Here is a 22,889-nt window from a genome sequence, read left to right as displayed (position 1 = left end):
TAAGGTTCCTAAACCAGGGGCCTCCGGCCTTTGCGTTACGCCACTGCCACTTGACACATTTACCACTAAAGATATGTGGTATAATTTTCTTAATTTACCTAATAATTGTTGACACCATTATAATGGTATGTTTCAATATGAAACTTGAATTATAGTTTAATTATTTAAGCAACATATTATATTCATGGTTTGGGGTTGTCCTCTTTTCATAAAAATCCATATTAAACATTAAATTATATTATATTATAATATTATTATTTGTATAGGTGTCTAACAATTTTAAATGTTTTGATTATTTTGGTATAACTTTAGTTGGAGCGAGACTGGTATTTTTTTTATTCATGTAATGTTCATGGTAGAATAGAATACTGTAATGAAATGATAGTATTAGTATTATCTACACACTGTTCTCAGAAGTTTTGAAAAAAACAAAAACAATAAAAATAACATTTTCACAAATATTGCTATGTTTGTTTATTATTAAAGATATATTGACAGTCTGAAAAAATAATTTTAATCTTTTTGTTGTTGAATATGCCATTTTAATGTCACATAATAGTTTTTCACTGTGACAAAAAATTGGATCGAAAAAAAAAATTATTTACCTGAGAAAACTGTAATTTAAAGCAAAAAATCTTTATTTTTCATGATTTAATGGGGGACAACATCTTTAAATTTAAGAGTGAGCGCCACACATGGTATAGATACGACTACAAACGTTCTGTGTGCACGTATACTGAAAACTTTGGGAAGAGGGTGTTTACGATTTCTAAATTACCCAGTCTTGTGGAGGATGATGTCACGCCATTCCTATTGGTATTTAAATAATATGACTTTCATGTTATCCAATTTCCCATCTCCTATATCATCCTATGATTTGTGACAGAAATATATCATTTATGTCACAAATTATATATTCATTTTGTTTTCCTCTTAAAGATATATTGTTCCCCCTGAAAAAATATTTTTGTAAAATTGTGTTTGTTGAATATGCCATTTAATTAATGTTACCTTAATAGTTATCGACTTTGAAAAAAAATTGAATAAACAAAAAATATTTACTTGAAAAAAATGTAATTTAAAGCAAAATATAGTCAAATTTGCTGCCAGCCAATGGGCTTTTGGTTGATTTAACCGTTTTTTTATTTTGTAATTTCATAACTGAAAACATTATCTTTTCTGTTTTTTTTCTACAGAAGTTACGGAGTTTGTTAAAAACTACAAAATTGCCTATTCAAAGTCTGATTTTATTAATCTTCATTTTTCATGGTTTTTGGGGGACAATACATCTTTAATCTTATAAAAACGATTTATTTGCACTGAACGTTTAATTTATTCATAAAGTTTGTTTCTTTTCATGATTTGTTTGTAATAAATATTATGTAATACAGTGCATGAATGTGTTTTTATATTTAATTGGAGATATTATCGAAAAAGGTAATCAACTACGTTATGATGACGGTACTTTTATGACACGCGAACGGCACACGTGTAATAACCTTGAACTATTTCAGGTTGTTTTTATAACGGATCCACTCTGAGGCAATACTAAATCTCCCGGATGTGCGATCTTTCAACCCGCGAGGATCGGAATACCGGTAGAATGGCGAAAGGTACGTAAAATAGTCGGGTTATATTTATGTTTATTGCTTGCACTTTGTATTTAAAGCAATGTAAAAGCATGCAAAATATAAATGTTCTTGTGTGTAACTGGTTTATAGATTTGCTGAGTTTATAAATAGCATTTTATTGTACGAACAAAAAGCTAGGCCTGCAGCTTGCAGGTTTCGTCTGTTTTCCTTGTTTGATGCCACGTGTGACAAACGAGAGAGGGCGGGTTGTACCCACTGTGGTCCCTGTGTCTTCCAGGTAGCCAGGCCTAAGTTAAGCAAGGACTGTACACAGTATACTGCACCATCGTCTTTCACAATGTTTGTTATCAGTTAGTACATTTAAGTAATTGATTTATGTTTTGGGACTATTAAATAATTAATAAATGATATAGTTGATACCGTCTAGTCTGCTGCAGAATCCTGTACTGTACTGTATTTTATTTTTACGAAAAATCAAACAGGCTGTTCAATCTAGCTAGCTAGCGGGCATACTGACACTGTAGCCTCAGCTAGCAGGCCTAACAATTTGTTCTATAAAATTAAAGGCCTAAATAATATTAACATACTAGGTTACAGCTGTCTGCCGATTGTTTATTTTTAGGTCAGATATGATGGAAGTATGTGTATCATTTATTTTCACAGGAATTGGTTTGTTACTGCTACTAGCATTTGCCATAACTGGGCATGCTCTACGACCTATTTCAACCTTGACCTTAGAAGATCAAGCAAGACTTAGAGCAGTTTTTGAGCAGGCTCAACCCTTTACGGACCTGGCGCATGCTCACTATTCAATCCTTGGGCTTACGTTGCTCAGTGCTCCTGCTCCAAAGGTATATAGGATTCTGGCAGAATAAACGGAATTGATCAATTGAAAATCATGCATCCACATTTTTATTAAACTCATGTAAAAAGTTTAACACCGATATTTTCATTTGGTTAGCTGGCTTTAGTGGTGTGGTCTAGTGCTTTTTTAAAACTCCCTATTGTCTTTTACTTACCACCGTCTTTTACTTACCACCGTCTTTTTTACCCATCATCGTCTTTTCCCACCATTTGCCTAGAGGAATGTTTTTCGGATTATGCCAACATCATAAAGCACTGTGCTTTGACCTTATTGGAAGAAATGTCAACTTTTAAAAATGTAATTAATGTGTGTTATATAATGTGCATATACATTGTTATCATCTTATAGCATCATAATAGGAAGTAATGGTAAAATAAGAAGCTCACAATTTGCTCATTGGAAAAATTCCGGTGTAACTTTTGTTTTTTTTTTTAATTTACAGGATGCTTGCACTTTTTTGAAAGCTAAAGTAGATGTTAGTAATGTACAGTCATTGTATCATGCAACAGCTGCAGCGAAAGCACTTGGTAACTGCCAGGTAAGTCACTAAACACATGGTAGAAGTTTTTATATAATTTATTTAGCCAAATTGTCAAGGATTTCCAACAGTCAAGTCAAAAGTGGAGTTATTTTATCTTGAGAACAAAATTCCTAACACCAGACAGGATTTGGAACCAAACCCTTGGATTGGTCGCCAAGCATCTCAACCACCAAGCTACAATGATTTACAAACTCCTTCACATGACCCCTTGTAAAAACCTTGAATCTTTTTTTTATTTCATCATATAAGACATTACAAAGGAAAATATAATACAATTAAAATTAGCAAAAACAACATAGATATCCATCTCCTTATAAAATTAATATTGAATAGTGTATGTAATGGAATAATAATTTATTTTGTCTATAGTTAAATGCTGCCCAAGCCAAGCAAACTTTAAATAGTGCCCTAAATGAGAGTGCGGATGTTCCAACACTCTTTTATGCAGTATCTGCTCTTGATAGTTTGAAATTTCCAAGTAAGTAACATTTTCAGTATTTAAAATTTGATAACAATATTACCCGGTTTAAAAGAGACAGTTCAGTTCTTTGAATGATTTTTTTTTAAAGGCCACTGGGTAAAATATTATAAATAGAATAAATTACTATTATATTTAGAAATCCAAAGGCAAATTACTGAAAAAATGACAATGCTGTGGGTATCAGTGGCTGGATCTCAATGGAGATACAAAAAAAAATAAGCACTGACAAAAATGACAATGCTGTGGGTATCAGTGGCTGGATCTCAATGGAGATACAAAAAAAAAAAAGCGAAAAGCTAAATCAAAACGATAAGTAAAACAGCCAGAAAAGTTAGCAGAGCTTTCGGGCAACACTAGCCCTTCATCAGTGCAAGTGAAGGTACTTGGATAACGTCATTATATTTAAATTTTTACATATAAATTATTTCTTTTTTTGTTGTAGTTAATTCAGCAGATGTAGCTAAGTTTCTGAAAGCAGCATTGAAAAAAGATGATAGCCTTTTAAGGTAAGGTTCATGGATTGAAAAAAAAGTCACTTCTCCTGTGGCCATGTTCATCATTTACACTTAGGCTAATAAGAAAAACATTAAAAAATATCCTTAAATATATATTGACTTAAGTCTTGTCTTTTCTACCTTCAACTTCTAAATGCCAAGCTCTCTTACTGGTTCATCTTCTCTTTAAGTGCAGTCTACACTATATATATATACTTTCTGCCAGCTTAACACCACCATGATAATAATAAATACTTTATTTTAACATGGAAATGCTTGTATCACTACAAAGGTGTTCTTCTACAAAGCTGTGATCAACATACATTACTAATTTAAAATAACAAAAGAGAAAACAATACAGAAACATTAATTAAATTTAGGGGTAAAAAAATATTTTAAAAAATTACACCAATAATTTTGTAAAAGTATTAATTTGTGGCATTTTGCATTGGTTTTTCTATAGTATTCCATAATGTAGTACCACGATATGAAAACATTTTTATATATTCTGTTTTGGGTTTATCCAATTTTAATACATCCTTTGATCTTGTATTGTATGTATCTATTTTTCACATCTTTCTTATCATTCCCCTTTCTGTTCTCGAAATTTCTTCATAATTAAATGTATATTTTTTCTTTCTAGTCAAATATATGGTCTTTATATTGCATCTAAGTTGTCTGCAGAGACAGATGTAACTGAATATTTGAATTCGGTTGAAGATATTGCTGCACAAGCAGACGAAATAGATGATGTTTATTTACAGGTAACGTATTTATTTTTTATTTTGGCCGAGGATATGTTGCAAAAAAGATAATTTAATTTATTTCTTAACGATTCAAGATGTACTGATTGTTTTTAGTTTGAAGGCGGTATCCTACCATCGGCTATGTTCATTGATGGAAGTGTTAAGATCTCAGAAAAGACAAACAAGAAACCAGCTCTGACCGAGGTGAGTACATTTAAATTCAACCAGTGACTTCCAAAACAAGAAACTCTGGGAATTATGAATCTTTTTGCATAAGTCCAGATGATTGCAACTTTATTTATCAAAGAAATTCTTTTTTATCTTTTTGTATCTAAAGGACTTCTGTTGTCTTGAATTGACAATGGCCTTTTTGAATTTTACCTAAAGCTCTGTCTACACTATCAAACTTTATGTGACTAAAAAATGGGATGTGCCCATTGACATGATGATGTCATATCACTACCATATTTGGGCATATCACTACTATATTTGGGCACATCACACATATTTGGGCATATCTCTACCATACCATCACACTTTCAAAGTAGTTTGATAGTGTAGACAGAGCTTAAAATGATTGTTGCTAGTATAAGTATGATACCTATTCTTATTTAGAAAGTCTGGTTTTCAGAAGGCAATTTAAAGTTATTTAATCTGGTTATTATATTATACATATTGTATATTATATTATTATAATATTATATTATATATTTGAATTAAGGAACAAGTTGTGATGGCTGGTAACTATATTCTGAGCCGAAAGACCACACAGAACGTGCGCAATGCTTACTTGGTTGTTCTTGCCACAAAAGCCCTCTCCAATAACAAAGTAAGTGACATAAACTGGGTTCAAGTCCTGGGATTTTTTCTCATGACAATTTGCAATTCCACTACCAAAGACTTGTAATAGGTCTTTGTTTATGTAGAGCATCTTGTGTTTATGTGTGTACTTTCCTGACGTACTTTTACTTTCCACCACCTTTAAGAGAAGGACAGTGATTGAGTTCACTTGTGGTTATCCTTGGCAATTTGCCTAAAATTGAATAAAAAAAAAAATAAATAAAATAAAATAAACAAAATCTACATTTGAACTCGTCGCCTGGATGAATTAGGTGAATTGCAAGAAAAATCTGCTATGGGTATCAGTGGCTGGATCTCAATGGAGATACAAAATAAAATAAGCAAAACGCTAAATCAAAACGATAAAGTAAAGCAGTGAAATATTAGCAGAGATTTCGTGCAACACTAGCCCTTCATCAGTGCAAGTGAGAGTACTTGGACAAAGTAGAGAGTAAATATAATATATATAATATCTGTCTGGACAATTAACAATATTTTCTGACCATATGTTTTTGATCACTGCTACCAACAAAAAACAGGTAGAAAGACAGAAAAGTAAAGAAAAGTACAAAATTAAAATTTTATTGTTAATAATTTCTGTTGTTATTTTGTAGTTCTTCGTTGCAGTGGGCTTTAGCCTCGCAAGCAGCATAACAGTCTCCCCAGCACAGCCTAAGATTATTGTAAGTGTTATGAAAAGCTGTTTCTAGAGGTGTAGAGTCTATTTCCTGGTTCATTTCTGAATATTTATTCTTCATTTTGTCTTATTTTTTCCCCTTTTTCTATTCTAACTGGCTTAAAACTACTTTTATTTATGTATAGTTTCTCTTATACATCTATCAAAGTCAACACTATCAAAGTTTATGTGACAAAAAAATGTGATGTGCCCATATATGGACATGATGATGTCATACCACTACCATATTTGGGCATATCACTACCATATTTTGGTACATCACACTTTTGAAACTAGTTTGATATTGTAGACATAGCTTAATAAGTTTTATCATTTGAAGCCTGTTAAAAGGAGAAAGAAAGATTGACACCTATATGATTCATTCTTACAGGTACAAGTTACTGACCTTATGACCGGATCTATTGGTCAGCTGTCCGTTTCAACCAAATCAGCTGTTCGCAAATCGGACAGATCTAAGCTGTTTACTGAGAAGAAACTTGCAGGAACAGGCGATAAGTAAGAAGCATTTTATTTACATATTTATTTTTTTGTGTAAAATATTATATTGTTTGATTTTATGTAGAATTTCTCCGTAAATGCAAAGGATATGCCATTAGTACTTTATTTCATCATTTTTATGCCCGGTATGGGCAGATGATTTAGTGCTTAGTAACTCTAATAACAATTTCCGTAACATAGCTATGTGTTGTGAATATTAAAGCCACAAAACTGCTCAAATGTCATGTCATCCTTAATTTGTCTCGGAATCAGATTGTGAATGCTTAAACATGATTTTATTTTTCATATAGAACAAAGTTTGACTTGAACTTCCTGGAAAGCAAACCAGCCCCTGGTTTTTATGATGTCACATTGGTTGGTAAACTCACAAAGCCAGACAGCAAATTCATTGGGTTATCAGAGGGCAGCATTACTGTTAAGGTTGTTACAGAGGTCATAGTTGAAGGGGTGGAGCTTCTTGTGATTGACAGGGATCAGAGTATTGCAACCAAGACCGTGAAGTAATTTGAATATTGATATTTCATTTTTTATAAGAGTACAGTAGTTGTACTTCATATCTTCCATACCTTGGTATGCCATTCAGGCCTTGTCTTTTAAGGCGAGTGAGTGCGATCACTCACCTAACACACTCCTAAACTGCCCTTGAGGAGTGCGATTTACCACACTCTTAAATTTGGTCAACTTCTACACACGAAAATACAAACAGCACACCTACAGCACCCCTGAATGCATTGAGGAGTGCAATTTGTAGCACACCTATGATTTTCAAAAGACAAGGCCTGGCCATTTGTGCAACACACAGGTAATTTTTCCATAAAGATAGCGGTCCACAATTTGAAAGAATAATGTCATGTTATTCTTATTCTTTATTGCCAAAAACATAAAAAACAACAACTATAAAGTTAGGAAGTTTAATCCCTATGGCTAAGAGCCAGTGTCACCCTTAATCCCTATGACTCAGAGCCAGTGTTACCATTAATCTCTATGGCTAAGAGCCAATGTTACCCTTAATCCGTATGGCTTAGATCCAGTGTCACCCTTAATCCCTATGACTCGGTCAGTGTTACCATTAATCTCTATGGCTAAGAGGCAGTGTTACCCTAAATCTCTATGGATTATAGCCAGTGTTACCTTATTCCCTATGGCTAAGAGCCAGTATTACCTTAAACCTTATGGCTAAGAGCCAGTTAATCTTTGATTAATCATAAATATATAACTGTTTTTTGCAGTGTACAGCACCCAAAGAAAGTGGCATCCCCTATAGATGCTGATTACCATCAGAATGTCATGCTTAAGTTTGTTCTCAAAGACAAAGCAACCAACAAACCAATGCCAGTCCATCAGGTAAAAATCTGTTTCTAATTGTTTTTGTATAAAGCGTCTGTTCTAGCACGGGTCCGGTCCAGCAATTCAAATATAACGTCAATGTTTAAATCTCTAAGTTTAATATTCGCATATCGATTCGTGCATAGCCACGTGGAGCATGAAAACAAAATATTGTCAGGTGTGAAAGACCCTTAAGAGCGAAGAATAACAGAAATATGTATGATGATAATAATAATAATATCCTTGATTTAAATAGCGCCTAATGTTGTGAAACCTCTAAGCGCTGAACATTATTACCCCAGTACTGATTTGCAAAATCCCATTAATTTACAACCTACTGGAGCATAAAAAGGTCAAGTTTGGTGTTTGACCTTTGCCTTTTGAATAAAGTGTTGTGGGCAAGCATAATATATATCCTTTTGCATATAAAATTGATCAAAATTCGAGATAAATTTATTTTTATTTATATATCACTCCGATAGTTAACAAGAAATGAAATGGTTGTTGTTTATTTTGCAGGCTTTCATTCGAATGGCAAATCTAAAGACTAAACAGGAAGTGATCTTTACCTCGGATCGAACTGACACGCTACAATACTCTTTCAAATTGGATGTTGCTGAGAGTGGTCGAGACCACTTCAATGCCCTCTCTGGAAAATACTCAATGGAATTGATTATTGGAGACGCGTCTATTCAGAACCCATTCCTCTGGCATGTTGTAAGTATTTTTGGTTAAGCGTGGTTCCCACTAGCGACGTAACGCAACAACGTATTGACGCAAAATGCTGTATTGTGTAATCACAAGTGGGAACCGACTACGCAATAGTACTAAAAACATCGCTGGTTTTATTTTACACATATTAAATATCTGCTTTAACTATGTCGTGCAATACATTATAAAAATGATATATTGACATTATGAACAAATCTACTTAAATTACATTGCAATAAATTCATTATAATAACGAAAACGAGACAAATTGTAATAGGAAGAGCATCTACAGATAACATACTCAGGTACAGGTAGACTATCACTTATTTTCTGCTGCTTCAAAATCATATATTTGAACCCCATTTATTCTGTTTCCATAGGCTGATGTAAACTTGAAATTTTATGAGGATCCAAGTAGGAAAGCCCCAGAAGTGGCATCAAGCCCATATGAGCCTAAGCCGGTCATTGATCACATGTTCCGTGTGCCAGAGAAGCGTCCTTCTAAAACCGTGTCGAGCCTCTTCACTGGGCTTATTGCAGTACCTTTGCTTGTCCTCTTAGCTTTGGTACGTTCTCCATTTTACAGTATCTATTGTAGGCATTCAACATGTTTAGTCAATTAGTTTTACATTCATCTGAATGATAGATCAAACTAAGCCAGGACTGTTTAAAGCATCTTGATTGGTCCTAACATTAATCAAGGGCTTCTCTCGTCTAGTGTCCAGCTTGACCAGAGGAAAGGCATGGGCCAATGCATCTGAGGTAGATACTAGATGCAGGGGCTGCCATAAGAGTCAGTAGTACTGATTTAAAATGCCCAATGCTCCGTATGCAGCACCCGATATTCCCAGATGGTCTCCCATCCATACTCTAACCAGGCCCAACGTTGCTTAACTTCGGTGATCTGACGAGAACCGGTGTTTCAACATGGTAAAACTGTATATATTGAACATGTAATACTTTACATATATTAATACCAAATACCCATATGGAGCAGTTTTGTTTGAAAGGACTCCAATAAATATTGCTTTATTTTTGTCTATTCGAGTGTGCACTGCAAAATACTGTAAAAATGTTGTTATACCTATTAGCATTAATGCTTTTTAAAAATGAAATATTTTGTATTATTTTCTTTTGCAGTGGGCTAAGCTTGGGGTGAACCTAAGCAACTTTCCCATGTCTCTGAGTGCTGTCGGATTCCATGTCGGTTTAGGAGGTGAGTATTGCTATGTCGCCCTCATCTCCGTTAATTGTCCATGATTACGTTTTTAATAATAATTTATAAAGCGCACATATCCACTAGAAGTGGTCAAGGCGCTACCAAAGTTGACCATGATGATGGATTAAATAGCCATAACACATAGGTTAATAATAATGTATTTTGACCGAAACATCAATTTTTCTGTTATATATTGTTCTAGATACATTAGCCATAGCCAGCATACGAGGCGTTCACTTGGTCTGAAATTTTCAATTTTCACTATCCACCCCAATTCCCCAGCAAAGATATTTTATATTATAGTAATATTTATAGCACGTTTGCCTCGTCTATTTTTAACCTCTCGCTACAGCCTTGATTGGTTATATGCTACTGGTCACTCACAAACACCTTGCAGTGATCTAATCCCATTGCTCGCATAAAAAACAGCAATTAATTTAAGGAGCTGTATTTGCTGACAATCATACATATCTTTATCATGTGAACTTCAAACACTATAATTTAAATATAATTGGGTTTTTTTTCAGCTATTTTTGGTCTTTTCTACTGCTACTGGTCTTACCTAAATATGTTTCAAACTATTCGTTACTTAACAATAATAGGCATTGTTACTTTTATTTGTGGTAATCGTCTACTTGGAAGTATTGCAGCGAGAAAGTGAGTACACTACCCTTTACCTCTCACACTTAAGGCTTTAAAGGGGCACTCCGGATTTAAAATATATTTTGTTTAATTATAAAATGTAAACCTTTCGAAGAACATTGGAAAAAACCCAATTTTTTTTAAGCAGAGAGAAAAAGGCCCTTTTTTAAAAAAAAAAGTGGACTTATTCGTGATGTTATAACATAAAAATATTACTAAATGACTTATTATCATTTATTGGGTAACTATGTATACTATTACAAAATAGTATTTTTCTATGTAAAATTTATTTTGCTTTTGGTGCATTTCCTATGTTATAGTATTAAGAAAAAGTCTGTTTTTAGCACCACATATTCATTGGAAGAACATATACCCTATTATTAATAGAAATCCTGCATATTATTAAATGTTAGTATTTGTTGGAAATGTTCAACTGAATGAACTGGTATATAATATTGTATGTATTTACGTATACAAATATATATATAAATCCAAAGGCAAATTACTGAAAAAATGACAATGCTGTGGGTATCAGTGGCTGGATCTCAATGGAGATACAAAAATAAAAAGCAAAAAGCTAAATCAAAACGATAAAGTAAAACAGCCAGAAAAGTTAGCAGAGCCTTCGGGCAACACTAGCCCTTCATCAGTGCAAGGAATTTGGATAACGTCATAGCATAAGAACTGGCAAGTGCTGCCTGGGTGGATATATATATAAACACAACAGACACTGAACATTCATTCATTCACATTTATTTTGTCATTGTCAACTTATTATTAACTAATTTCAGTATGTAATTGATGATCCTGCATAAAGAAGTTTACAATTCTTTTTTGCAGGACCCTTTTACATACAATTTTATAAAAATAAAACATAAGTAAAATAAAAATGAAAAAGAAATTCCAAACTGCCTGGTGATATATATTAAATGTAGATTCTTCTAGCTATATCTTTGAATGTTCTATGTGTTTTAAAATGTTGAATCTTGTTTCATTCTTCTTGTTGCTATCAATGTCTTAGGTTAGCACGGTCATCACGTTATAAGGTACATGTTACAAAACGTGTTTGTGTTTCGGTTTCATGATGATATTCGTTTTATGGTTTCAAAAATTTATGAAGTGCAGCATGCGAAATATTATTTTCAGTTCAACATGGTGTTTTTTTTAATCACAAAGATATTAACATTGTCAATAAAACATTACATAATTTAGTGCATGTTTTAAATTAAGGTGTTTATGAATATCATAATGATGTTTTACCTGTTTATAATCTAACCATTCTAGACAAATTCTTCAGTCAAATTGGTAATTAGATTGAACCTGTCATGTGACACAAATTTGTTCCTAGTTATGCTTCAATGGTTTTGTAGTCATGCTCGAATGGTTTTCCTGATGTATTGTTTCATAGTCCCTATTGATGTACTTCAAGATGTATTATCCCCAAAAACATGAAAAATGAAGGTTAATTTTTTTTTAAAGACTTTGAATATGTCATTTTGAAGTTTGAATAAAGTTATTCTCTTAAATAGTAAAAATAAGCTTTAAAGTTTGTCACTTATGAAAAGAAAAAATAAATGGTTAAAATTCAATTGAAAAAAACCCCCATTGACTTCCAGTCAATTTGAATATTTTTTGCTTTAAATTACAGATTTTCAGGTAAATATTTGTTTTCCCATCCAATTTTTGGTCAAAGTTAATAACTATTTCATGGCATTAAAATGGCATATTCTACAAAAACATTTAAAATGAATTATATTTTTCAGGGGGATAAATGTAATGTTTTTGTGTGAATAATGTAAATTTTGTTTTTAGTTAATTGTGATTATTTTTGATAATGTGACTTTTTGTTAATTAGTGCATGGTGTTTATTGATCTAATTTAATTTCATAAATTGTTTATATTAATTTGTAATGATTTTGTATACAGCTCCTTTCGAGACACCCTATGCAAGGGACGACCCTAGTAAGGGGACACCCCTATACCTTTCCTTTGAAACAAATGATGGGCAATACAATTTACACTTTGTTGGGTCGAAAAAGTGTCCCATTAATATGAGTTTCTACTGTATTTCTTTTAGAAAGTAATATGTTAATAAATCCAAGTAATTTTACATTTTATATATCTAATAAAATAGTTCACCACAAATATTAGACAATCTTTGAATATTAAGCTCTGTCTCTGTGCCCATATATGAACATGATGTCATATCACTACCATATTTGGGTATATCACTACCATATTTAGCCACATCACTAGTGTAGAGAGAGGTTTAGACAAGTACCATAACCACTTAGGTGTAGCTCCATTGACTTCCAATAATCACATTTTTATTTTATTTTTCAGGGGTTAAGATGAAGGAAGAAGGTTTTCAACTTTTACTAGATAGTTTTTCACAAATTCTGGATTTTAAAACACCGAACCAGTAGTTAACGCAATTGTCATTGGACTGCCAAACACCTGTGGATTCAACATAAACACATTGTAATTTATGTATTTCGTATTGATTATGTCAGATGCTGATAAATTCGGGATGCATATTCCCAGCGTATTATTGACAACACCCATTTAAGCTAATTACTTATTGTATAAAATCTATGTTAAACAAAAATCTACCGGATTCTCATTACTGTATCTCCACATGTGTCATTGAAATTTAGGATGTGGGTGGTGTCAGCTATGATACAGGATCACATGTGATACACGAGATGCTGTATTTACAGCCTGGAAAAGTTCTAGATACAGTACCAAGAATAGGTTAACGCAGATATTTTTTTTTTCATACATATGTTTGTCAATAGGATCATGTACAATAGTTATAAGCAATTGTATTAATTGAAAAAAAGAAAACAATTACTTTATCATTGTGTTTGCCATTCTAAATTCTCTGATATGCACATCAACCGGACTTTTGTCCATATTTAAAAAAATCAAATTTAAGACAGCAAATACAGTCATTCTAGGTTCTGTACTACCAAAATGAAATTGTGAAACTTTTACTTATTTTTCTTGTTAATTTTCTTTTAATTTGTATGTTTATTTTCGCTTTAAATTAATGCAGAAGTTTTATCGTGTCTTGTTTTAGCATTTCTATATACTGTACTAAATTGAAATTATATCATTGGTTAAATTGAAACAACAAAGATCTTTCAATAAATAGACTCTATATTTTAATGTTAATTGGGGGATATTATTAATTAGTACTTAAAAGTACTTAAACAATTATCAGGGGCAGTTTTCATTCATATTATGTTTCATTTCTGGACATTTTTAATGCAGTGGGATATTTCTAAGTTTTGGAAACTTCCAACCTGTGAATTTCGAACATGCTTACTAACCAAAATGAACCTTTTGGTTTTCCTCGTAGTATAAGTTACCCTATGGTGCAAACATCTGTGTTAACATCACGATGCCTTTGGTTGGTTGTTTGTAAAACTATATAATGGAAAATAAATGTTTAATGAAAGAATGTACATTTGTTACGTCAATAAGTTTGAATAAATTAAAGGTTGCCCACAAAATTTCTAATATTGTTTTTTTTATGACTTTCTCATTCAGCTTAATCTAAAGCTTTGTCTACACTATCAAAAACTCCATGTGGTAAAAATGTGATATGCCCATATATGTACACGATGACATGATATCACTACCATAATATTTGGGCACATCACACTTTGTGTTTGTCAACTGACGCCATTTGCACACTGCGATAACCAACCAATAGTATAATATATATATTATATATATATATGCGCGAAAGATTTAATAAAAATTTCACCGAGTCCGTCCGTCGATGAACTGCGTGTAGAAAAAAAATCAGGCGAACCGTTGTATTTTAGCAACGATTTATGCAATAACTTCACAAATAGAATTTATTTGTATAATTTCTAATGTTATTGCCATCACCGATTGCTTAGCTCAGCAAAACTTTTACCTTCACAGCTGCGTTATGTATTTATTTTATTCAGCGTTTAGTAATGGCATTGTTTACAAGATATTTTTTATTGTAAACATATGTTTTTTTAGAATAAAATCTATAATATTTCATTATATTTATGGATCGTATACATACACCGAAGTACAGTACGTTCATCAGATGTGGACATCTGGCTATAAAATAATACATGAGACGATACGAATAAAAGCATCTACGCATGCGCATTGTTTAACACAAACCTACAGACTGAAATAATCAATACCAACTAAGTTTTAACCAATCAAAACTATGTATTTAAACACATGATATACAGTGACCAATGAACATATGATGACGTAACAACAACTCTGTAAAGTTTAAACCAATCACCACAATGTATTATGATCTGTTGTAAGTATAAACCAATTAATTGACTCCTTTTGCGAATTGCATAATAATTGATAAAATGATTTGATATAAATACGGATGGTGCGGACGAAGAGCTTACAAAGCGCGACGGACAAGATGAAGTGGTTTGTTTTGCAAACTTACCTGATTTTATCAGCTGGACTCGCTTGTCTCGCTAGCAGTTGGCAAAGAAAATTACACCAGCGAAATGTCCATCATGCCAAGGCATCCGTAGCTGAATCGTCGATAGCTGATCAACGAATACAAGAGGACGTAAGTATTGTCTATTAGTATGTAGCCTAGTGTTATTAGAAAAACTCTCCAATTTCTTTCTAAAAAATTAGTTTTAGTTATCTATAAATGCGCCTTGAAATTCATTTGTTTGGCGCCACGCCATATAAAAATGGTATAAGTATGCTGTATGGCTGATTAAAAATGTTCATCTGGTTTTGAGTATCCATGAGTTAGTGTTTCTTTTTGCAAAAACCAAAAATTAGCGAACTAACCTTGGTTTTTGCAAAAATAATGTATGTATGACTGTTTTCGTTTAGTTTTTCCTATCATTTTGTATCTTATTGTCATTATGTTCAGTTTTCCTTTTTATAGTTATTTGACGGAGAAATAAGTTAGAACTTAGTTAGAACTCATTTCTATATTTGTATATTTATATATTTGATTGAATATACATCAAATGAACATTCTTCAACAATGACAAATACAAAAAAAAAATTATAGAAGTATTGGCGAGAAAAAAGCAAAATAAACAATATTAAGTAAACGAAATATTTATACCAAACTATTTCTACTTGCCCCTACTCCTCCCACCCACCATATATTTCATATTTATGTTTCAAGGTAATTCATCTGTGAATATTACAAACAAATGATTTCTTAAATTCGATTTACACTAATCAATATTATCACATGCACGCTTCAATATTTAGAAGAAACCACAACAAGCTTTTGCAAAATTCTGCTGATAAATGTTTCATAGCAAAGAACTTAACACAAGAATCTCCTGTTCTTCAATTTGCATTCAAAACACAGTATCGGAAGTACAGGGTTAAAAGGTCAAACTGGGCGACGCCATTTCACAGCATGGAGCAGCGCCCCCTCCAAATTTGGAGCAGCACCCCCTAGAGTATTAGCAGAACCCCCTATGATTTTGACTTTCTAATTTGATGCGGGCGCCCCACTCCTCAGTCAATTACTCTACTCCCCCCCCCCCCCCCCCCCACTAGAGTATTAGCAGAACCCCTCTATGATTTTGACTTTCTAATTTGATGCGGGCGCCCTACTCCATGGCTCGCAATGGCGCCTCCCATAGCTCTATTCTATCCCACAATGCCTTTCGAAATTGTTACGCGCTTCGGACGAACAGGAGATTCTTGTGTTATAAGTTCTTTGATCATAGTTATAATAATCATTCCGGTTGGGCAAAAAATACTGATTCCAAGTGTCTAACGCTTTTTAGGAACAATTAGAGGAAACGTATAGAGACTTATTGCATCTGCTGGAGGAAACTGAACATAAGTTTGGTGAGTTATCTAAAGCCTTGTCTACACTATCAAACGTTATGTGACAAATGTTATGTGCCCATAATGGACATGATGATGTTTTGCCCTACTCTGAAGTATTCTCAATGTATTTAAAGTATAAAGTACAGTCAGAGTAGGGCAAAATCTGACCAATGTTATTACACCCTGACGCAAAGCTACCGCCACAGTAGTTACAAACAATATAATCCTGTTGATGCAGTACCCGTTTCTTACTTGGGATCGAAATCTAACCCCTTCAGAGGTGGTATGAACGCCAGTCTAGTGATCTGTAGGTCGTGGGTTCGAGTCCCACCCGAGAATACTTGCGTATTTTTTCTCAATCTCAATGTAGGCCTACTTAGTATACGTCAGAGTAGGGCAAAACATCTTACCAATAATTAAAGATGTATTGTCCCCCAAAAACATGAAAAATGAAGATAAATTAAATCAGACTTAGGAATAGGTTATTTTGTTGTTTTAATAAAGTTAATCACTTCCATAAAAAAAAAACGGAAAAAAATAATGTTTTCACTTATAAAATAACATGATAAATGGTTAAATTCAACCAAAAGTCCATTGGCTGCCAATTGGCAGCAATTTTTTGCTTTTTCCAGTTTTTTCAAGTAAATACATCTTTTTCGATCCAATTTTTGGTCGAATTCAATAACTATGTGACATTAATGGCATATTAAAAAAAAAAATGTAAAAAAATTATTTTTCAGGGGGACAATACATCTTTAAGTCTAGTATTTTATTGTTTATATCGCTATACTTATTAATCAAAAACTTACTGTAGTAATACTTTTTGTATATTCCAAGATTGTTGAAATGTGTGAAATGCACATGAAACGATGCTATGAAATGACGCAAACAAGTCTGAGCTTATTTTCAGTCAGGCGCGTATTAAATGTTTAATTACATACAGAGTATCCAATTTTAATCGATAAGTATGGACAGAAGAACATGATGGAAGCAATCCCAATATTCCCGATTGTCCCTCTTAAAACAAACTGAAACCCAGTAATTTAATTCAACCGGAGGCCATGGAAGAGAATGGATTAAATGTAATTTTAACCTATTAAAAACAGCAAAATTGTTTTAGGCCTAATAATGTGTAAGAGTCTTTCACATTCGTTATTCAATATCTATACTTTTTTCAGCTATAAGACAAGCAATTGAAGGAGGTGAGTACTTGTTATTATTTTGTTTTATTTGCAAATTTCAGGATACAATGCGCCTGATCATATTTTTGAAATTGGCGCTATATAGATGTTATTATGGTTTTTAATTTACCACTGATAACGCTTATCTGTCACCATTTTGATGGACCGCTTTGGGTCTCCTTTATACAACATGCACACCAAAATACGCGTCACACAAGTGACACAATACAACACATTCACACCATCAACACCACGCGAGTTGATGCCTAGCCTAGCCTATTATATTCCTTGGTAGAGTATAAAACATTACTCCTTCTGATTAGTGTTTTGTTTGTGTAAGTTACTATTTTAACATCGAATTATTTTAGATCAAATATGCAACATCTCTCACTTTGTGCTGTCGGGCCTAGCTAGGCTATAGCCCTAGCTAGACTATCAGAAAACACGGCAAGCTGCCTGTACAAACAAACGGAGGAAAGCTGGAATGACCAACTAACAAAAACAATGTCGTCGCGTCTCCGCTTTCCCCGTCTAGGCCTAGTTTTTTTTTACTGGCGTGCCGACGGATGATGACGTTGTGTAGAGCGGAAGTTAAACGCCACCTATAATGTATGCAAGCTTTAATGAATCTGCATAAATAATTTGCATAAATTATGTTTCGAATATTTGATTTACTGTACAGTTAATAAGCACTACACAATTGTATTTTTAATTGTATACATTTTTTTTTTAAGCAACCGAAGATCCGTATTCTGGCACAGGTAGGCCTATGTACTTTACAAATTATCACAGATCTAGGCTAGTAGGGAATGATTTATAAAAATGAAATAAGAAAATTGATAATAATAAAAATAATAACAAATTCTTTCAACAAAACCTAGAAAAACAATTTGTTGTTGGTTATAATAATTCTACATTCTTTTTACCATATATAGAAAGAGCCAGTAGTCAAATTGCACTATTTTACTCTTATTGATAAGTATATTTATATATAGTGTATCATTGAGGAAGTAAAACATCACAACATTGTTTTTTTTATATTTATTGCCTTTGATAATTACTATACTACTGTATATATTTTACGTTAGCGTGTGAAAATGGTGGCTCTTGTCAAAATGGTGGTATTTGTATGGTATTGGATGCAGGTGCATATGAATGTGACTGTGCAGGACTGGGCTATGCTGGAGTGCATTGTGAATATCGTAAGTGTTTTGTTTGGTTTTTAATTCACACAACAACAAAGTCAGGGGTGGATCCAAGGTGGGGGAGGCGCACAGGGAGAGCATGTGCAACAACCCAACAAAGTGACATCACGTTCACATGCACGTGAATGATTTAAATGGTTTTCAATTGTGAGTGTATGCTTAATTTATTGATAAGTATATTTATATATAGTGTATCATAAAGGAAGTTCATTTCTTTATGAAAGTTTGATAAACCAGTTTTTCACTTAAGCACTATCTTTGGCAAAAGATAGATAAAACAAATGTCAGACCAGTTATTTACTGGCTTTTCATTTTCTGTAAAGCTTTTAAACTCTGACTACACTATCAAACTAGTTTGACAACAAAAGTGTGATGTGCCCAAATATGGTAGTGATATGCCTAAATATGGTAGTGATATGACATCATCATGTCCATATATGCACACATACAATTTTGTTGTCACATATTTTGCCACATTAAGTTTTTTGCCACATAAATTTTGTTGTCACATAAAGTTTGATAGTGTAGACATAGCTTTAGAGGAACTGTTACAATTGAATCCAGCATCCTGGCAAACAGGCTCAGTGGCAGTTTGCAAGCTAGAAAGTGTCTTGTTTTGTTATTTTTCAGTTGATCCATGTCAGCCAAACCCTTGCCTGAATAATGGAAAATGCGTTGATAGTCTTGGTAGTGCAGAGTGTGATTGTACTAATACAGGCTTTACTGGAAATACCTGCAGTGATGGTAAGGTCAACTGAGGTCAAGTGTAAAGTGTTGTTCCCACTAGGACTCAACACAATGGTGTAGATGCATTCTATTGTACAATATTGTCTAATTTATAACACTAGTAAGGCCAAATTATCATTATCATTTTATTTTGAAAGGATTACATTTTTGTTTTGTCTTACAAAAAAAACTATAATTGAAGTATTATGGCGTTATGAACTCTAAGAACATACCTGAGTCACATGTTTTTAGCCAGCATGGTTAATTTAATTGGAAGGTGCCGGACAGTGGCCAGTAAATTAGCCAAAATTAACCCAAATTCAGTAACAGTTTTTAAAAACATTTTTTTTTTCAGAGGATCCATGTTTTAAAAGTGATCCATGTGAAAATGGTGGTATATGCAATTATGATGCGGAATCAGATACCTCTATGTGTAACTGTACTGGTACATTTCATAGAGGCACCCTCTGTGAATTGAGTAAGTACTGTATATCCTGTGGTATAATCCCACCCCCATAGAATATGAAACTTTGTGGGTGGGACTACACTCAGGGAAATCCTGGAAAATAAAGGTCTGAACTGGCTAGAGAGAGGCTTACATCAAGATTAAAAGTCAATACTGGGACTATACCCGGGGATATGCCTGTTTGTTTCTGTCCACAACCATAGGGGCTGAGTGAACCGGTACACCCGAGTAACCTCCTAATCTTCCGAAAGATATACTGGGTTTTTTTTAGAGTGCACACGAGCCAGATGTGTACACTGGGCCTCTAGTTTTAAGTCCTTATCCGAGAAGATTTGTCCTACCATCAGAACTTGACTTGAACAATGGTTAAGGAGTGCCGTGAACCTGTGTCGATTGTATAAATGGTTTGCGGTACTTAACAGCTCTGCCACTCGACTTGTGTTTGAAATTCCAATTTTATTCGTTTTACAACATATGCAGTTGGAAGACACTGTGTAATTATACAAGGACATTAGTGCCCCAATGGTATATTATGATTTTATACCCAATACCTATTTTTTGGTTTGTTCATGTTGTCATTTAAAAACAATTTTGAATAATTTTGTGTTTTTATTATTGAAATGATTGTTTTTTAATGACAATTTTAATAGAAATATGATTAGTTACCTTTAATTTAAATACAATTTTGATATATTTACTTCATATTTCATTTAGAGGACGTATGTGCACAAAATAATCCATGCAAAAATGGCGCTCCTTGTCAAAACTCGGATTCAGAAAGCGTAACATGTGATTGTAGCAATGGAGGTGCTGAACCAACACACACCGGTTATTTTTGTGAAATACGTAAGTTGTTCTGAGATTACTACACAACATTTTCGTTTTACTACAGTTGGACCTTCATTAAGAGGACACAACTGGAACCCAATAAAGTTTTTCTTTAATAGAGGCGTCCACTAAATAGGGGTTGGCCATAGTGTTAAGTAGAAACAGACCATTTTGTAATAATATTTAATTATCAAACATAATAAGAAAAATCTTATCCTAAACATATAGAATACAAAGTGAGAAGGGTTATGGTAAATCTTTTTGCATAATATCGGCAGTAAATAGTTCAGACTAGTAAAGTTCAGTGTAGTAAATTTACCTGCTGTGATCTTAAGCTCTGTCTCCATTATCAAACTTTATGTGATGTACCCATATATGAACATGAACAATGTCATATCACTACCATGTTATTGTTTGGGTATATCATTACCATATTTGGGCACATCACATTTTTCATGTCAAACTAGTTTGACAAAAAAGTGTGATATGGTAGCGATGTGCACAAATATTGTAGTGATATGACATCATCATGTCCATACTGTAAATGAGCACATCACATTTTAATTTTGTCACAAAGTTTGATAGTGTAAACAGAGCTTTAGAAAAAAAGCATAAAATCAACCTGTGCATTTGATCAGTATGTTTCTCACTATAGAGTTCTGCGGTGTGACATCACAACAATAGATGGCGCTGCATGGTTGCTAGCGCAACCAAAAATGTGTTCAATGCTACTATGTTGATAAACTATATAGATCTGTATTTCTATCAAATTATGTATCTTGGCTTGATTCTTTTTAACTTAAACTGTAGTTGAAGAATAAATAGATTATTAAAAACAAATATTTAGTGATCTTTTGAAATTTTAGTTTGTTTTTATTGAAAATTATTAAGTAAGTCAATAAGCCTATTCCAAGCCATTGGTGACTTTGGAGTCACTCAGGCAGGTTGAATGTTTTCTAGCTACAAAACGGCGCCACCTACTGCCGTGACGTCAGCACCGCAGAACTCTATATGATGATAAATTAACATTATTTTCTTCAGTGCTTCTGTCGTGTGTTCCCAATCCATGCCTAAATGGGGGAACTTGTACAGACGGTGTTTGCCAGTGTCCAGATGGAATTGAAGGATTTTTGTGCGAAACTCGTAAGACTTTTAAATGTTTAATTTCTTCATTTATGAAAAAAAAAATGTAAAAACAATTTTAGAATCCTATTTAACATGTACGGTTTGGTCCATATATATATATATTAAATAAATACATACTGTACATTAGAAGATGTTTAATCCAACTAAAAAAATTAAATATATATTGAATATTCTATACCGATTTTAATGAGTCTCTCCTTCCAATGAGCTACATCTCTCAACATGGTTTTTCTCGTTTTAATAGATATTTTTTTTAAATCTTTTGTGGGGATTTCACCACTTTTATTTCTTGTATAAAAATGCATATTTTGTAAATAATATTTGTCTTATAAATATCAATTTGATATGATAAATGTATATTTACTTCATATGTAACATTTTCATTAATTATGTATAATAATAATAATAATAATATTATGTTATGTATAACATTTTAATGTCAAATATCTTTTTTTTTATTTCAGTTAATAGTGGATATAGACCTGAACCCAGTCTTCCGCCAAATGGCAAGTAACATGTATTTAAATTGTTTATCTTTGCTACTCCAACTATTCGAAGGTTCATTTCAGGGTGGAAAAAAGATAGTAATTTTTGATAGTGTAGACAGAGCTTTACATTCATGTTTTAAGCTTTTTCTACACTATCAAACTTTATGTGACAAAAAAATGCGATGTCCCATATATGGACATGATGATGTCATATCACTACCATATTTGTGCACATAACATTTTTTTGTCAAATTAGGTTAATAGTGTAGACAGAGCTTTAGAGTAAGTGGAAGTACTTCTCACATAGCAGTTAATTAGTGTTATTTTTTTTTTATATTTTTGTGTTTTTTTTTTTT

At 32.9% G+C, this 22,889-nt stretch overlaps 2 protein-coding genes and 1 pseudogene across 4 annotated transcripts in view; 2 read left to right on the top strand and 1 right to left on the bottom strand.

Annotated features, from left to right (window-relative positions):
- The first annotated feature begins 1,532 nt into the window (after nucleotides 1-1,532).
- LOC144839582 (dolichyl-diphosphooligosaccharide--protein glycosyltransferase subunit 2-like) lies at nucleotides 1,533-14,177 on the top strand. 3 transcript variants are annotated; one of them, XM_078695011.1, is made up of 18 exons: nucleotides 1,533-1,613; nucleotides 2,256-2,443; nucleotides 2,900-2,995; nucleotides 3,368-3,476; nucleotides 3,922-3,985; nucleotides 4,617-4,737; nucleotides 4,834-4,923; nucleotides 5,441-5,548; nucleotides 6,174-6,242; nucleotides 6,627-6,751; nucleotides 7,045-7,254; nucleotides 7,984-8,098; nucleotides 8,600-8,797; nucleotides 9,172-9,357; nucleotides 9,932-10,007; nucleotides 10,538-10,667; nucleotides 11,674-11,698; nucleotides 12,996-14,177. In XM_078695011.1, exons 1-18 carry the CDS (start codon nucleotides 1,562-1,564, stop codon nucleotides 13,005-13,007), a joined length of 1,974 nt encoding a protein of 657 aa, XP_078551137.1. In that variant the 5' UTR covers nucleotides 1,533-1,561; the 3' UTR covers nucleotides 13,008-14,177. The 3 variants fall into 3 exon arrangements, with proteins under 3 accessions (XP_078551137.1, XP_078551138.1, XP_078551139.1); XM_078695013.1 differs by lacking the exon at nucleotides 1,533-1,613 and adding an exon at nucleotides 1,915-1,942; XM_078695012.1 differs by lacking the exon at nucleotides 11,674-11,698.
- Nucleotides 9,618-9,735, bottom strand: LOC144841626 (5S ribosomal RNA; annotated as a pseudogene).
- A 4,626-nt stretch (nucleotides 14,178-18,803) lies between the features above and the next one.
- LOC144841412 (uncharacterized) overlaps nucleotides 18,804-22,889 on the top strand; it is a 30,708-nt gene continuing 26,622 nt past the window's right edge. The window contains exons 1-6 of the mRNA XM_078697739.1: nucleotides 18,804-18,876; nucleotides 19,510-19,623; nucleotides 19,961-20,083; nucleotides 20,786-20,917; nucleotides 21,941-22,042; nucleotides 22,510-22,551. Of these exons, the coding sequence (XP_078553865.1) occupies nucleotides 18,804-18,876; nucleotides 19,510-19,623; nucleotides 19,961-20,083; nucleotides 20,786-20,917; nucleotides 21,941-22,042; nucleotides 22,510-22,551 (586 nt within the window). The remainder of the gene's footprint in view (nucleotides 18,877-19,509; nucleotides 19,624-19,960; nucleotides 20,084-20,785; nucleotides 20,918-21,940; nucleotides 22,043-22,509; nucleotides 22,552-22,889) is intronic.

The sequence above is a fragment of the Antedon bifida genome, chromosome 4 (assembly GCF_963402885.1).
Source record: "Antedon bifida chromosome 4, ecAntBifi1.1, whole genome shotgun sequence".
Lineage (NCBI taxonomy): Eukaryota > Metazoa > Echinodermata > Crinoidea > Comatulida > Antedonidae > Antedon > Antedon bifida.
This window is presented reverse-complemented; position numbering and strand designations above follow the sequence as displayed.

Excerpts from the sequence above, each read along its gene's own strand:
- LOC144839582 (XM_078695011.1), top strand. The coding sequence starts at position 1,562 with ATGTGCGATCTTTCAACCCGCGAGGATCGGAATACCGGTAGAATGGCG. Across the intron at positions 4,924-5,440 it reads AGAAACCAGCTCTGACCGAG|GAACAAGTTGTGATGGCTGG; the intron begins GTGAGTACATTT and ends ATTTGAATTAAG. Across the intron at positions 10,008-10,537 it reads ATTCCATGTCGGTTTAGGAG|CTATTTTTGGTCTTTTCTAC; the intron begins GTGAGTATTGCT and ends GTTTTTTTTCAG.